The sequence below is a fragment of the Puma concolor genome, chromosome F2, assembly GCF_028749965.1.
Source record: "Puma concolor isolate L17-30 chromosome F2, mPumCon1.1.hap2, whole genome shotgun sequence".
In the NCBI taxonomy this organism is placed as follows: domain Eukaryota; kingdom Metazoa; phylum Chordata; class Mammalia; order Carnivora; family Felidae; genus Puma; species Puma concolor.
This window is the reverse complement of record NC_141684.1, coordinates 1,819,878-1,833,616: the sequence shown is the minus strand read 5'-3', so window position 1 is coordinate 1,833,616 and position 13,739 is coordinate 1,819,878. Positions and strand designations below refer to the sequence as shown.

At 57.3% G+C, this 13,739-nt stretch overlaps 1 protein-coding gene across 5 annotated transcripts in view; it reads right to left on the bottom strand.

Annotated features, from left to right (window-relative positions):
• Positions 1 to 11,167: 11,167 nt before the first annotated feature.
• The window catches only part of LOC147571786 (maestro heat-like repeat family member 5), a 30,964-nt gene continuing 28,392 nt past the window's right edge, over positions 11,168 to 13,739 (bottom strand). For 2 of the 5 annotated variants that reach the window (XM_086695471.1, XM_086695474.1), the window contains exons 26-28: positions 11,861 to 11,963; positions 11,588 to 11,662; positions 11,168 to 11,337 (exon numbers count right to left, since the gene is read on the bottom strand). In XM_086695471.1, coding sequence (XP_086551597.1) covers positions 11,237 to 11,337; positions 11,588 to 11,662; positions 11,861 to 11,963 — 279 coding nt within the window. In that variant the 3' untranslated portion in view covers positions 11,168 to 11,236. The remainder of the gene's footprint in view (positions 11,338 to 11,587; positions 11,663 to 11,860; positions 11,964 to 13,739) is intronic. The other 3 variants (XM_086695472.1, XM_086695475.1, XM_086695473.1) reach the window with 3 other exon arrangements.

Sequence of the window (13,739 nt, the reverse complement as noted above, 5' to 3'; positions counted from 1 at the left end):
GGATCCTGCCCAGGAAGGGGAGTCGGGAGGAGGCAGGAGGCAGCACCCCCACCAGCGGCACCCCCTCTCTCTCCATCACGGGGAGCTCCTTGGGAGGCAGCGGTGGGTGCAGTGGCCTGGTTCCGGGACACTTCGGCTGCCTGTGACCTCAGGGGGCCTGTCCCCTCGCTGGTGTGCCTCCTTCACCAGCCTGTGCCCCACCTGTCCTCTCCTGTCCTTTCCAGGCTCAGGGTTCCCGGATCCTCAGAGGGGAGGCAGCTGACAGGCTCCAGCCCGGTCCCTCTAAAAGGGACTTAACCTCCTGGATGGATGGGGGGGGGGGGAGCGGCGAGGGGGGCCAGGACAGGAAAGAGGGGGGATGGAGTTGTGGTGGACGAGAGGAGGGGACACGGCCCGGTGACGGTGCCCTGAGAGCCAGAGCAGGGACACCATCCCCCAAGGCTTCTGGCGGTGGGGAGGAGGGTGGGGAGCTAGGCTGAGCCTGGAGGTCATCGGGGTGGGAGGTGGGCACCCGGGGAGGCAGACAGACCCCAGGCTGGAGGCTGCAGACGGCTTGAGAGCCGGGCAGGGGCCTCTCTGCTGGGGAGGGACACTCTGCTCTCAGGCCCTACCCCTGGGGAATCCCAGGGGCCACAATGGACTCTGGCCTCCCCCGGAACACCAACAAGTCACTAGGGGGCAGGTGTGGCCAGGGTCACACGGCTGAGGCCTGCACCACTGCCTGGGTCGCACTGGAAGCTCCCCCCCCCCCCACCATCCTGGCCCCCGCAGTCTCTGCCCATGGCTGCCATGTCCTCTCCTGGCCTCACCCTCTGGAGCCGCCCGCCCCCACCCCACCCGTGGCTCCCTGTCTCCCTAGAGCCACCACGGGTCTTGCCTCAGGTTTTGGTGTGGGGGTCCGGTCCCCCCTCCCTCTGGCACGCACATGAGATCTTGTCCTCTGACAGCGGGGAGGGCCGCTGGGGAAGGAGCCCCCCCAGGACCACGCTGGGGAGGGTGTGCAGGCCACTTTCACCCACGCCCGGGGATATGGCAAGGTGTGTGTGTGGGGGGGGGGGGTGGGCAGTGGAGTAAGCCAAGTGGGCGGGATAGGGAGAGGGGACGGTGAAGGCCAGGCCGAGGGCCAGGCTGAGGAGCGGAAGCATACCGCCAGGGCGGGGAGCCGCTGGGCTGCAGGGGGGGCAGGAGAGGGGGCTCCTGCCGGAGGCTCACAGAGCAGGTGGGCCTCAGGGAGGACCAGGGCATCACAGAACGACGAGTCAAGCTGCTGGCAGCGGGGAACGGCAGAGCCCCTGGGGCAGGGGCTACTATTCCCATCCCCCCTCGCAGAAGAGCAACCGGAGGCACAGAGAGGGTGAGCGCCTTGCCCAAGGCTGCAGAGGCGCGTCCGTGGGGAGCCCTGAAACCAGGAGCCCAGGCTACGTCGCTGTGCGCTTAAGCGAGGTCACACTGGCCCCCTAGGTTTGTGAGAGCGGAGGATCGTCAGGAAGAAAAGGAGTCACTTCCGTTGCATAACTTAAAGCAAAGCAAGACGTGACGCCCGCGTACTGGTCGCCGTGGCCTGGCCTACTTTAAAGCGCCTACCGGGCTGCACACCTGCCAGGCCCTGATGCTGTCTCGGGCAGGAGGGCGACGTGCCCTTCTCTCTGCACCCATCTACCCCTGCCTTCCCCGGGAACGCCGGGCAGAGACACCCGCCCCTCCCCCACCGTGAGACTCCCGCCCCGCCCCCTGTCCCTCCCTTCCTCCGGGCCCCTTACACCAGGGACTCCCCTCTCGCCACACGCCTCCACGGCTCCCCTAATTAGGCCTTCTCACTGCATTTAATTACACAACCATTCAGGCTTTCTACTTCTTGAGTCACTTCTAGGACGCCATGTATTTTTAGAGATCCGTCCGTTTCAACTTAAGTCTCCAAATGTATTGGAATGAAATCGCTCCTAATAGTCTCATCGCCTTTTCTGGTTTCTAATGTGTCTGTAGCTGGGTCCCCTTTTCATCTGGCCTTTGTTTGAATCGTGCCTTCTCCTCTCTTTTGCGTGCTGTCTTATCGGCTGTTGCAAAGAGCAAATGTTTAGCTCTGTGGGCCTGCTGTATTCATTTTCTTTCATTAATTCCTGCTCTTATCTTTATCTCCTTTCTTCTCGGGTTCACTATGAACAAAAATAACTAATTCCTTAAGCTGGATGCTTATCACATCGAACTTTTAGCTTTCGATATGCATCTGATGTAAGCCTTTAGGCTACAAATTTCCCTCAAGGTGTTGCTTTAGCTCCACCTTTTTCCATTATCGTTGTTTTAATGGTTACTTTCTTTGATATTTCATGTGCTTTAAAGTCCTGAATCATGGAAATTTTTAAATCTGCTTTTTTGTGATTTCCATTTTAATTATAATGCTATCATAGGAGCACAGGAGCTATGCTAGCTATAATGCCAGCATACGAGCTAGTCCGAGCTAGTCCGTAGGAGACCTGCTTTGTCGCATAGCAGGTACCAATTAAAAAAAAAAAAAAATACTCCCTGTGTATTTTCTAACTGCTAAGCACACAATAGTTAATATGGTTGTAAAGTGAAAAGCCTGTGAGTCTCAGTGCTCGTCTTCCATGCAGCCAATGGTTTTCTTTCTCTGTGACCTGCCAATAGTTAAAAAAGGTATGTTGAAAATCCCCACCGGGATAGAGTTTTTTGTAGTTCTACCAAAGTTTGCCTTGTTTATATGTCTAAACACAGTTTACAACTGTCGCATCTTCCCAGCAAATCAAATCTTTTATTCTTTTGAAGGGACCACCTCTCTACATAATAATGTTTTTATCCTTTGACATACAGTCCCTCGTGTTGGATATTAATGTAAATACCCTATCTTTTGTTAAATAGTATTTAAAATCCAACCAGAGAATCTCTGTTTTTGAACTGGTTTTTTTATCACACTGTGTGTAACCACTGCTGGGTGGGGGCTCACTCCTCTCAGTGTTCCCTATTCGTCCTGCTTTAACGGCACTTTAAAAATCCTCTTTCTCAAAAAAAAAAAAATTATCTTTCTTGGGGCGCCTGGGGGCTTAGTCGGTTGAGCAGCCAACTTTGGCTCAGGTCATGATCTTGCAGTTTGTGGGTTCGAGCCCCACGTCAGGCTCTGTGCTGACAGCTCGGAGCCTGGAGCCTGCTTCGGATTCTGTGTTACCCCCTCTCGTCACCCCTCCCCTGCTCATGGTCTGTCTGTCTCGGTCTGTCTGTCTCTCTCTCGCTCTCTCAAAAATAAGTAAACATTAAAAAAAATAAAAATCCTCTTCCTTGAATTTTGAAACAATTGCACTTTTTAAATACTTATTTTTAACCCACTTTTACCTTGTATTTGGCCCAGAAACCATAGATTCTTTCTACTCCTTTTCAGCTTCCCTTTGACATTTCACCAGTTATTTAACTTTATGAGGTCTGAAATTTATCAAAATAGTAAATCCTTTTCAAACAATACAAGGACCTCAGAACATTTTAATCATTCTCTTCGGACTTACGTGGTCTACTATTTTAGCTCTGTATTTTTGAAACTGCATAACTGAGACATTATTTTTAAAAAGTAGACAATATTTGGTTGTATTTACTTATGTGTTTCACGGTTACTTTGCTCGCCACTTAATTGGGCTCCGTGCCCAATTCCGATCTGTGGGTGCGCGTGTTGGCGGTGTTGGAGGGGGGAGGGCCCACCAACAAGCAATGCTCCAGACACCAGCAGGTGTCCTACAAGTCAACTCGACTCCGACATGACCCGCACGCGGCTGCAGCGCCCCCAGGCTGAGGGCTCCGTCCCACAAGGCCGCCCCCACTTGAGGCTCCAGCTGCGAGCCCAGCTTGTCGCCACCGCTTCTGACCAACCAGCCTACGCGGCAGGTCCCCACGACCCCCGCCACGGGTTTGGTTAATTTGTTAGAGCGGCTCCCGGAACTCAAACACTGTACTCATTCGATCGCTGGTCCATTGTACAAGGATGTAACTCAGAACAGTCAGACAGAAGTGGTGCACAGGGCGAGGTGTGGGGAAGGGGCACAGCCATCCTCCCCGTGTCACCAGTGTTCACCGATCAGGACGCTTCCTGAACCCCTTCCTTTGGGGGCATTAACGGGGCTTCGTTACGTAGGCATGACCGATGAGCTCATTGGCTATTGGTGATCGATTCAGCTGCCAGCCCTTCCCCTCTCCCCAGATGTCAGGGGTGAGACTGAAAATTCCAAACGTCTAATCCCACCGTGGCTCCCCCCCACCATCGAGGCCCGAAGGTCGTCTCATTTACACAACAAAAGATACCTTTCGGGGGCGGGTTTCTTCACTTATGAACCCCAGGGTTTTAGGAGACGCCATCTCAGAAAGGAGGCCCGAGACCTAATGATGCTTGTTACAAATCACAATGTTACGTCAAGTCCCCTTAAATTTCATGCCTTCCCTCTTGAGCATATTCTTCCAAAGTCCTTGCAGCCTGTCCATGGTAATGGTCTCTCTTTGCACAAGCAGAAGACTGAGCTGCCCCCACTCCGGGCCCACCGGCCCACTGCCCCTGCCGTGTGGTCACCACTGCCCCCTGCAGTCCCGGTCTTGGGTGTTTATTTATCCCTTTTCTCCCCATAACCCTCCCCAACCCATAAACAACTACTCTAGTTTAGTTAATGTGTCTATTTCCTTTGTAATTGCTCTCAGGAAAAAAAAAAAAAAGGAAAAAGGTTTTTTTAACTTTTGGAACTAATTTTAGGCATACAGAAGAGTTACAGAAATAGTACCGAGGCTCTGTATACCCCTCACAAGCTTCCTCTAACGTTAACGTCTTACAAAACCATGAGACAGGGGCGCCTGGGTCGCTCTGCCGGTTGAGCGTCTGACTCTTGATCTCGGCTCAGGTCATGATCCCAGGGTCGTGGGACTGAGTCCTGCATCGGGCTCCGTGCTGACCATGGAGGCTGCTTGGGATTCTCCCTCTGCCCTGCCCCACCCCTGCCACCGTCTCGCACACTGTCTAAAATAAAAATAAACTGTGAGACAGTTATCAAAGTGTACGGATTTTAAATTTATTTAAATTATATTATATACCTCATCTGTTTTGACTTTTTTCCACTAAGCATTTTTTAAAAACCTTTGTTTAATGTTTATTCATTTCTGAGAGGCAGAGAGAAAGAGAGAGAGCATGAGCAAGGGAGGGGCAGAGAGAGAGAGGGAGACACAGAATCTGAAGCAGGCTCCAGGGTCCGAGCTGTCAGCATAGAACTCACAAACCTGTGAGTTCATGATCTGAGCGGAAGTTGGACACTTAACCAACCGAGCCACCCGGGCGCCCCCAACCACTAAGCACTTTAAAAAAAAAAATTTTTTTTAAAAGATCTGGGTTGCTATGTGTGTACTTGATCCGTTTTCTTTTTTTTTTTCCTTTTTCTTCACATGATTTAATAAAAAAAATACTTCCCGACGTATATCCTGATGAAGCTACATGTAACGACACACTCCGTGCATGCTGACGCCGATGTGCCTGCCGGAACTTTCCATGCTTTACCCCCACTTTCCTGGGGCACACATTATGTACAGTTAAGCCCCACCCACCTCAAGTGCTTGAGGAGTCTGGGCAAATGCACACACGTGCAGAGCCAGCCCCGCGGTCAAGGGTGCGCCGGCTGCCGGGAGACACCCACAACTGCACGCACAGGGGGACGGGGCGCCGGCTGCTCTCCTGCGGGGCTCGGGGCTGTGTCTCGTGGGCAGCCGTCCCCCGTCAGCCTGCGGGCTCCTATCCTTCCAGAGGAAGCCGTGGCAAAACACAAGTTGTTAACAAGTCTAACATCCACTCTTCTCCCTTGTGGATTGTGCTTTCGGTGTTAAATCTACAAACTCACGGTCACACACGACGCCATGCAGGTTTTCTCCTGTGGGACCTTCTAGAGGTTTTACAGATCTGTATTTTACGTTTCGCGCTCAGATCCACTGGAATTCACGTCTGTGACCGGCGTGTGGGCTCCGTCTGGATTCTCTTCTTTTTCGAACGTGGAGGTCCAATTATTCCAGCATACTTGCTGGAAAGACTATCATTTCCCCCACTGAATGGACTTTTTCTCTTTGCCAGACATCAGCTGGCTGTAATTGGGGGGGAGGGGGGTCTATTTTGTTCCACTGACCACCGCGTGTCTTCTCGTGCCAAAACCACACTGCCTTGACATTTCATTCTTTTTCTGTCTCCTGTTTCTCTGTTGAGACGTTCTAATTTTCCCTTTATTGTACGAGCTCTTAGGGCTTGGTTAAGTCGTTGATTCAAGGTCTTTGATAATTTCAACACGTGTTATCTCTTAGTTGGTATCTACGGAATGCCTTTGCCCTTGCACTTGAGATATTCCTGTCCTGTCACATGGAAGGAATTTTGGATCGCATCCCGGACACTGGTATTTATTTGGTTGTGACGCCCGGTCCTACTTGAATTCTGAGAGGAATATTGATTTGGGGGAGGGGACGTTTTTGCAGGCAATCAGATAGGCTAGGTTCCTGCTGCCAGCCCCACTTTCCATGAGCTGTGGTCCTAAGACCAGGTGGGTTTTCAAATCGTTCCCCAAGCTCTTGAGACCTGCCTTGTTTGTGCACGGGGCAAGCCCGGGACCTGGGCAGGTCTGCCCTTTAGATCAGCTCTAAAAACCTCTACATGCTGTTTCTGGTTGGCCCAGAGCAGGGTGAGCCCAGGGTACACGCACGACTTCATGTGGTCGCTCCCCCAGACCCCTCCTCGTGGAACTTCCCAATACTTCTTAGGGGGCCCCCACCCCCACTCTAGCCTTCTGGCTAGAGAGTTGGGACTTCAGCTCGCCCCTCAGCGGTGCACCTGCTGTAACTGGTTCTGTCTCCCAAGCCAAGACCACAGAAGGAGAAACACAAAAAAGCAACTCCCTCCCCGCAACCCCCTTGGGTTCAGGTGTCTGTACCACGTCCTTTTCAGAGTTGCTGGGGACTGGGGCAGAGACAGAAAGCAGACAGAAAAACAAGGGCACGGCCTCTCCTTTCCCTGTCACGTTAGGACCCCCCTCTTCCAGCTCCCTGCGCAGAACAGGGGGCTTTCTCTCGAAGCTCCTTCTGTCTACACCTGCTGCACACACCCAGACTTGGGGCTGGCTGAGTGCAGTCCAGGAAGTACCAGGGGAAAAAACAGGGGACATACCACCAGCTCAGTGGTGCTCTGAGGTCTACACTCCACCTGCTGGTATTTACGAAGCCCTCAGAGAGCCCTCCATGCATGGCACCTGCGAATTTCAGCCACGTTCACCAGAGAGGCGATGTGGAGTGCGCGGGCTCCCACCCTGCCCAGAACCGGAACTTCCCACCGTTCCGTGGCTCCCCGTGGCCTACGTTCCCTGTCCTTCATCTGTCCACTTTTCTAACCGTCGTCACAAGCACCACGATGGTGTATGTCCCCCCACAGACCCCCTTTTGTATGAGGGTTGCCTGACACGGGGCTCAAACTCATAAACTGCAAGATCGTGACCTGAGCTGAAGTCGGACGCTTAACTGGCTGAGCTCCCCAGGCACCCCGAGAATCGCTCTCCTTTGTAAATGCAGGTGTGGACTGCCGGCTTACCGGGTAGGTGCATTCTTAACCCAGTGTGAGGCCGTCAGAACGTGCCAGGCCCCTCATAACCGCAAGTTCTCGCCAGCACCAGGCATCGGCCGACTCCCTAGCTTAGCTGTTGTCACCCAAAAAGGCATAAAGTGAAGCATCATTTGGTGGAACGTGTACCTTCCCAAATCGTTAATGAGTTTCTGCACCTTTCCGAGTGAATGCCTGTTGGCTTTGGGGGCCCCTCCCGTGTGACTCGCCTGCCCATACCTGGGACAAGTTTTCTGTGGGACTGCCTCCTCACCGACCGCTCTGCCTGCCCCAGATCTCGGTTCCAGCCGCCGCAGGTTTCTTCGTGCTGTCACCGGTGTCTGCTCTTTACCTGCGACGTCCGTCGCCGCTCACAGGCCGGGCTGCGGTGCCGCCGTGGGGAACTCTGCTCCAGCGTCGCGGTGACGGCCTTCTCTCTTTCTGCAGCTGTGGTATCGGGTCTCTCGGGCTCGGGTTGGTGGAATCGCATACACCCGTTTTTGCCTTACGGTTTATTCTTCCGAAGCTTGTTTTTGAGGCCCTTCATTGTCCACATTTTATTCTGTTAACTGGCAAGCCTGTCCTTGCACATTTCACTCTGGAGCCGCCTCCTGCGTGGCGCTGGTCGGGAACCAGCTTACTTTTTGTCCACCCGGTGAAACGGTTATTCCCGACGTAGCCACTGAAATAACCCACCCTTTTCCTATTGATTCGTTCTGCGGTCTTTCCCGGAAGCTGACTACGGTGCGTGTGAACACGAATCTGTCCGCGAGATGTCTGCTGCTCTGTGGATCTGTTCTTCAGCCAAAACACACTCTTATTTTTTGCTCTTCCCGGTTCCTAAATTTACCGCCATGACTTTACAGGATGTCTTGCATTTGGTAAGAGCCTAGCAGCGGTGGCTTGTCTATCTCGAGGCTGAGCGTTTGGTGCTTACGTATTTATGATGGGTACAGCTCGTGTGCTCCCTCCCTTTACTGGTACCCACATCCGGTTTTGCCCATTAGAACAGTTTTTGCGTCTCGGACTCCACTTTGCCAGCTAACCAGACCGCCGACACAGCTCTCTGGTTCCTCTGCGCTCAGGACGTCTTGCTCGGTTCCGTGTCTCCCTTGGGCCTGTCTGGCTCCTACAGGCTGACCTGGGCCGGGGAGCCAGCGACTCGTGCAGGCGGGCGCCTAGCGCATCCGGTCTTTGTGCACCTCACCTCCATGCTTGCAGCCCGGCGGTACTGGGTTTACAGCTCCAGGCAGACAGTCACTGAGCCTTGTCCTCTGCCGCTGCCCCAGGCACCACCGTCGGCCCCAGGGGCTCCGCACCCGCGGGCGAGATCGCTTTCTTTAGTGTTCTGTGCGGTCTGTGTCCGGGGGTATCTCACTGCGCTTAGTAGGTGCTGCGCTTCCTACCACGGTGGACGCGGGTCTCCCATCAAATCTGGGGAATCTCTATTCGTTTTCCGTGCAGCCTCCAGTCATTAATTCACAGGGAGAACCTCTGGCCCCTGAGACTCTAATTCAGGGACTGCATTTTTCCTCTCTCAGGTTCTGATTCTTTTCCAAATCTGCTTGGCTATTTTTGATAATTCTCTCCCTTTGGTCATCGTATGGTTGCCTTTTGTCCCTTTAAAAATTTCCTATGGGATCGTTTTGCGAACCGTATTTGTTCACTGCGGTTCCTCGTCCTGGGAACATCTGCAGTCCCCAGGGGCCTGAAACCACGGGGCTTCCTGTTCTCGCTCACGGGCTGCTTTCCTCCCGTCTGCGACCTTCTGGCCGGAGCCCGAGCGGCTCCGCTCAGGCGTCTGTGCGCTGAGCCCGGGAGGTGGAGCTCCGTCCTGCCAGGCAGCTTCCTGCTCACCGCTGCTTGCAACCGGTGGGCGACGCGGCCCCCAGCCCCCCCCCACCCCTAGAGCCCAGGCTGCGCACATCAGGCCCCCGCTCCCTCCTCCCTCACTTGGGGAGCCAGGCCCTGGCCCCACCCCGGGGCCCCCAGTCCTCAGTGTCTTTCCACCCACCATTCCCGTTGTTGGCTGGCTTTCGGCCACTTCCATTCTTTTGCTTTTTGCTTTTAAGCCTTTGGAGGTTTCCCTCACTGTTCTCGAGAGTCAGCAACCCATCCGAAAGCACATTTATTGTAATCTAGCCAAGGTCTACTTGTATTTTCGCGGGAGGCCACTTTGGAACACCTAGTCTGCACGCCGCAGGCGTCGGAAACTTCTGTTCTGGCTCGTGTCCCCACGGCCGACCCCAAAGTGCTCTGGAGCAAGACACGGATTCCTTCCGCGGTCCCCACGCCCTCTCTGGAAGCACACTCTGCTCCAGGCCCTTGCGACGCCTCACTGCCCGTCCTCTCCCCCATCCCCCACCCCTCCCCCCCCCAGCTGCCGTGTATCCTAAGTACTCTTTGCCGGGACACCCTCCTCAGGGGAACCAGGACAAGCGGGGCTTCTCGTTCACAGCCAGCCTGCCTCTCCTCCCCAGACCCCAGCGCCCCCCCAGCTCGGACCGCCCCCCTGCCCCAGGCCCTCCTCCAGGGGGCACACGCCCTGGTGCTCCCCGCCCAGCCTCCCCACCCTGGCCACCTAGTGCCACCACCACACGGTGCTCAGATGGCAGGAGCCGGGCCATGCCCGGCTGCCGGGAAAGGCCGTGGGGTGCGGCCACACTTCTCTCCCACCAAACACCGCCATGGGCTCCCCGGCTCTGGCACACGCAGGCCCAGACCCGAAGGCATCTGCAGCTGCCCAGCCTGCCGCCCCCTGCCCGCGGCTGGCAGAGCGCGGGCCCCTGCCTTGGCTCACACGGCACCCTCTGCCGAGACGGGCTCCCGCTCGGTGTCTTCCGCCCCTGACCACTCCCTGGTCACGTCCTCCAGGCTGGCCTCCAGCTGGCCCTCTCCACAAAGCTCCCCTCACTTCCCTGGCTGGAGGCGGAGTCTCGGGGTGGTCCCTGGGCCCCCAGACAGCTGTGGGGTGCATCTGCACTTCTCTCCGAGGGCCAGTGGCACCCTGGGAGGACGCGAGGGCCAGGGGTACCCCGGGAGGACGCGAGCTGTGTCCAGGCATGGTCTTAACTCGCTGGTTTGACTCACGTTTACCAGGCGATTACCACGTGCCCACATGCCATCCCCAGAACAGCCACAGTGGGTAAGGGGGCCGTCGGACACAACCGAAGGGCCCCTCGCCGCGGCCCAGAGCAGGAGGGAAGGCTTTGCCCTGCCCACTTGGGCTAGGGAGAGGGGGCGGGGCAGGCAGGGAGGCCAGTGAGACCAGGCACCGAAAGGGGCAGCACAGGAAGGTGGACACAGGGCCCCGAGGGTCTCGGGGCCACACGTGGTGCAGGAGGGGAGGCTGGGGGGCTTGGACCACGGCAGGGCAGTGGGAAGATTCTAGATGCTGGGGATCGCCGGACCTGGGGAGGGCTGGGAGAGGTGTCAAGGCTGACCCCCAGGGCTCGGGCCGAGTACCAGCAGAGCTGCTGAGGACCCCACATCCTGAGCGTCTGCGTCTGGAGGGGAGGCCACCCAGCCCTACTGAGGGGGCTGCAAGGCAGGGAGAGCCCAGGGAGGCCAAAGGGAACTCTGTCACATTTAATAGAGAACGTCAAACACACGCCGGGAACCAGCACGACATCGAGCCACGGTTCAGTGGGTCACGTACTGGGACAGCTCCCAGATGTCCTCCAGGAAGCTGCTGTAGAATCTTCGGCTCATGGAGTCTGGGTCCTGCTTCAGGATCTCCAAGTCTGCACAGAGACCCCCGGGGCAGGGGAGGGCAGGGGGCAGTCTGCTGCGGGAGCTGAAGGAGGAGGGTCCAGGGGGAGGTGTACAGCCGTCCCAGGAGCCCTGTGGGGTGTATGTGGGGAGGGGGGCACAGCCCTGTCCTGGAACCGAGTCTCAAGGAGGAGACGATGCCCTGTTCTGGGGACAGGCCGGCTAAGGGGCCTTCTTAAGAGCTGGGGAACAAAGAGGCCCCTGTGCTGGGCCAGGGCTCACGTTTCCTGAGGGTCCTCACGTCAGCCTTCCTCAGACAGATGCAGAGGTCGGGAAAGTAGTCCTGCAGCATCCCCCCTGCACCAGGGACGGAGGGCGGTGGGCACGGGCGCCTCCCTGGCCCCTGGGGGAGGCCAGCGTGGCCCCGACAGGAGACCGGCCCACCCGACCCCCGGACACGGGAGCCCGGCCCTCCTGGGGGCAGCTCTGGGCTCTGAGTGGTGGGGGCTGGGTGGGCACGGTGGGCGGAGCACAAGACCAGGGGCCAGCACCCACCGATGAACTTCATGGCCGCCTGCTTCAGGTTCCTGTCGGGGCTGCTCAGGTAAGTCAACGCCTGCATGAGAAACTGGTGGTAGTTGCCAAGGTTGCTCTCCACCTGGGGAGGGGGAAGAGATGGGCCCCACAGCTTCCTGTGACGCCGCTCCGCCCGAGGCCCCCTGCCAGCCCTGCAGTCCCAAGACCCATGACGCCCCACCCCCATCCCACCTCGGGCTGGGCCCGTGTCAAGGGACCTGGGACCCTGCACTCTGTCACCTCTCCCCGACATGTCCTCCGGGAGGCCTCCCCTGCCCCTCCCACCCCCCACCCTCCCCAGCTGCAGCAACAGACCCAGGGCCAGTCAGAGCCAAGAGGAGGCAGGGAGGTCTGCTGGGCTCTTCTGCACCAGGACTGGAGCCCAGCCTCTCTTGCCGCCCTCGCTCGCTCCCCTGGGCTTCTGCTGTGGACACGTGGGGTGTGCGGCTGCTCTAGGAGGGGACAGCAGGCTCAGGACGGGACGGCCCCTGGACCGAGGATAAGACCAATCTAAGGACGGGGGGCAGGGGACGGACGCAGCCCAGGCTGCTCGTCTCCACTGCTGGCCCAAGCTGCTTTGTGGCAGCATCCTCTGGGCCTTTGCAGGATTATAAACCGGTTTATTTTACCGTCTAAGCCTGCTGGACCTGGCTTTTCTGCCACCTGCATGACAAGAACGCCGGCCCCCTCGCCTCAGCCCCCAGGCCACCCTGGTGCCCTGCACTTCCCGCAGGGACCCTTGGCCACTGTGGCGCCAGGCCGTGCTCCCCCGAGGGGCGCCCGCTTCAGGTCACCCCTGCTCGGCCTGGCCGTCCTCTCTCTGGCTGCGCCCTGGCCGGGCTGACCCTCGGAGCTGCGTTTCTGCCCACACCAGCTTCCCTCCACAAACGTCAGACCAACACTGCAGGTGGGAGGTCCAGGTTCAGGCACCGGGCGGCCTGAGGCCCCAGCCCTTCACCCCCGCTCCCCCCCAACCACCGTGATCGCCTGTGCCTTCTTGTCACAGACCCACATTCTGGGATTTTGGCCGTCAGCTCGTGACCTTAAAAAGACAACCGCCTTCCTGCTCTGTGCCCGTTCTAGGACCACCCCCAGAGCTCCGAGCCCCCTGAGACGCACTCTGGGCTCTCACACCCTTTTCCACTCAGACACCAGGACTTCCTGGAGGAGGCTGATCCCTGGAGAGAACAGGCTAACTAGGAAGGGCCTGGAACATTCTAACGCTCTCAGAAACAAGGATGCCTATGGACAGAGAGTCCAGAGACAGAGCTCACTGGAAACAGGATTCAAGTTCAAGACAGGCCAGGTGTGACAGTCTGAACAATAAAGCAGTGACACCAGCAGCGGTAACAGTGCCTCCCTGGAAGGAGCGGGGTCCTTCGTGAGCTAAGGGACCGGCTGGACCGCCTCTCCCGAAAAAGATCTGTTGATTCCTAACCCCCCAGACCTCAGAATGGGACAACACTCGGAGATGGGGCCTCTGGAGGCAATGCGGTGAAATGGGGTCCCCCAGTGGCCCCGACGCGTTACAGGTGGTGCCTTAGGAGGGGAGGCGCCAGCGTGCAGAGAGAGCACCTCGGGCGCAGTGACACTCGAAGCCAGGGCAGCGCCGGGCCCGGGAGAGGGGCCTGGGAGGGGCCGTGGCCTGGCCAGCACCGTGCCACAGGCCGCTGGCTTGCAGAGCCGCGAGACGGCAACGTCTGTGGTCTAGACTCGCGGAACCGTGGCACGGGGGCCTTGGGGACCCAGCAGGCCATCAACTCGCGGCACTACTCCAGAGGCAGGAGTCAGCAAAAAGAAAACAGGAAGGAGGTTTCTGGAAGAGAAGGGAAACTATAATAGATTTAACTTCGGTGCC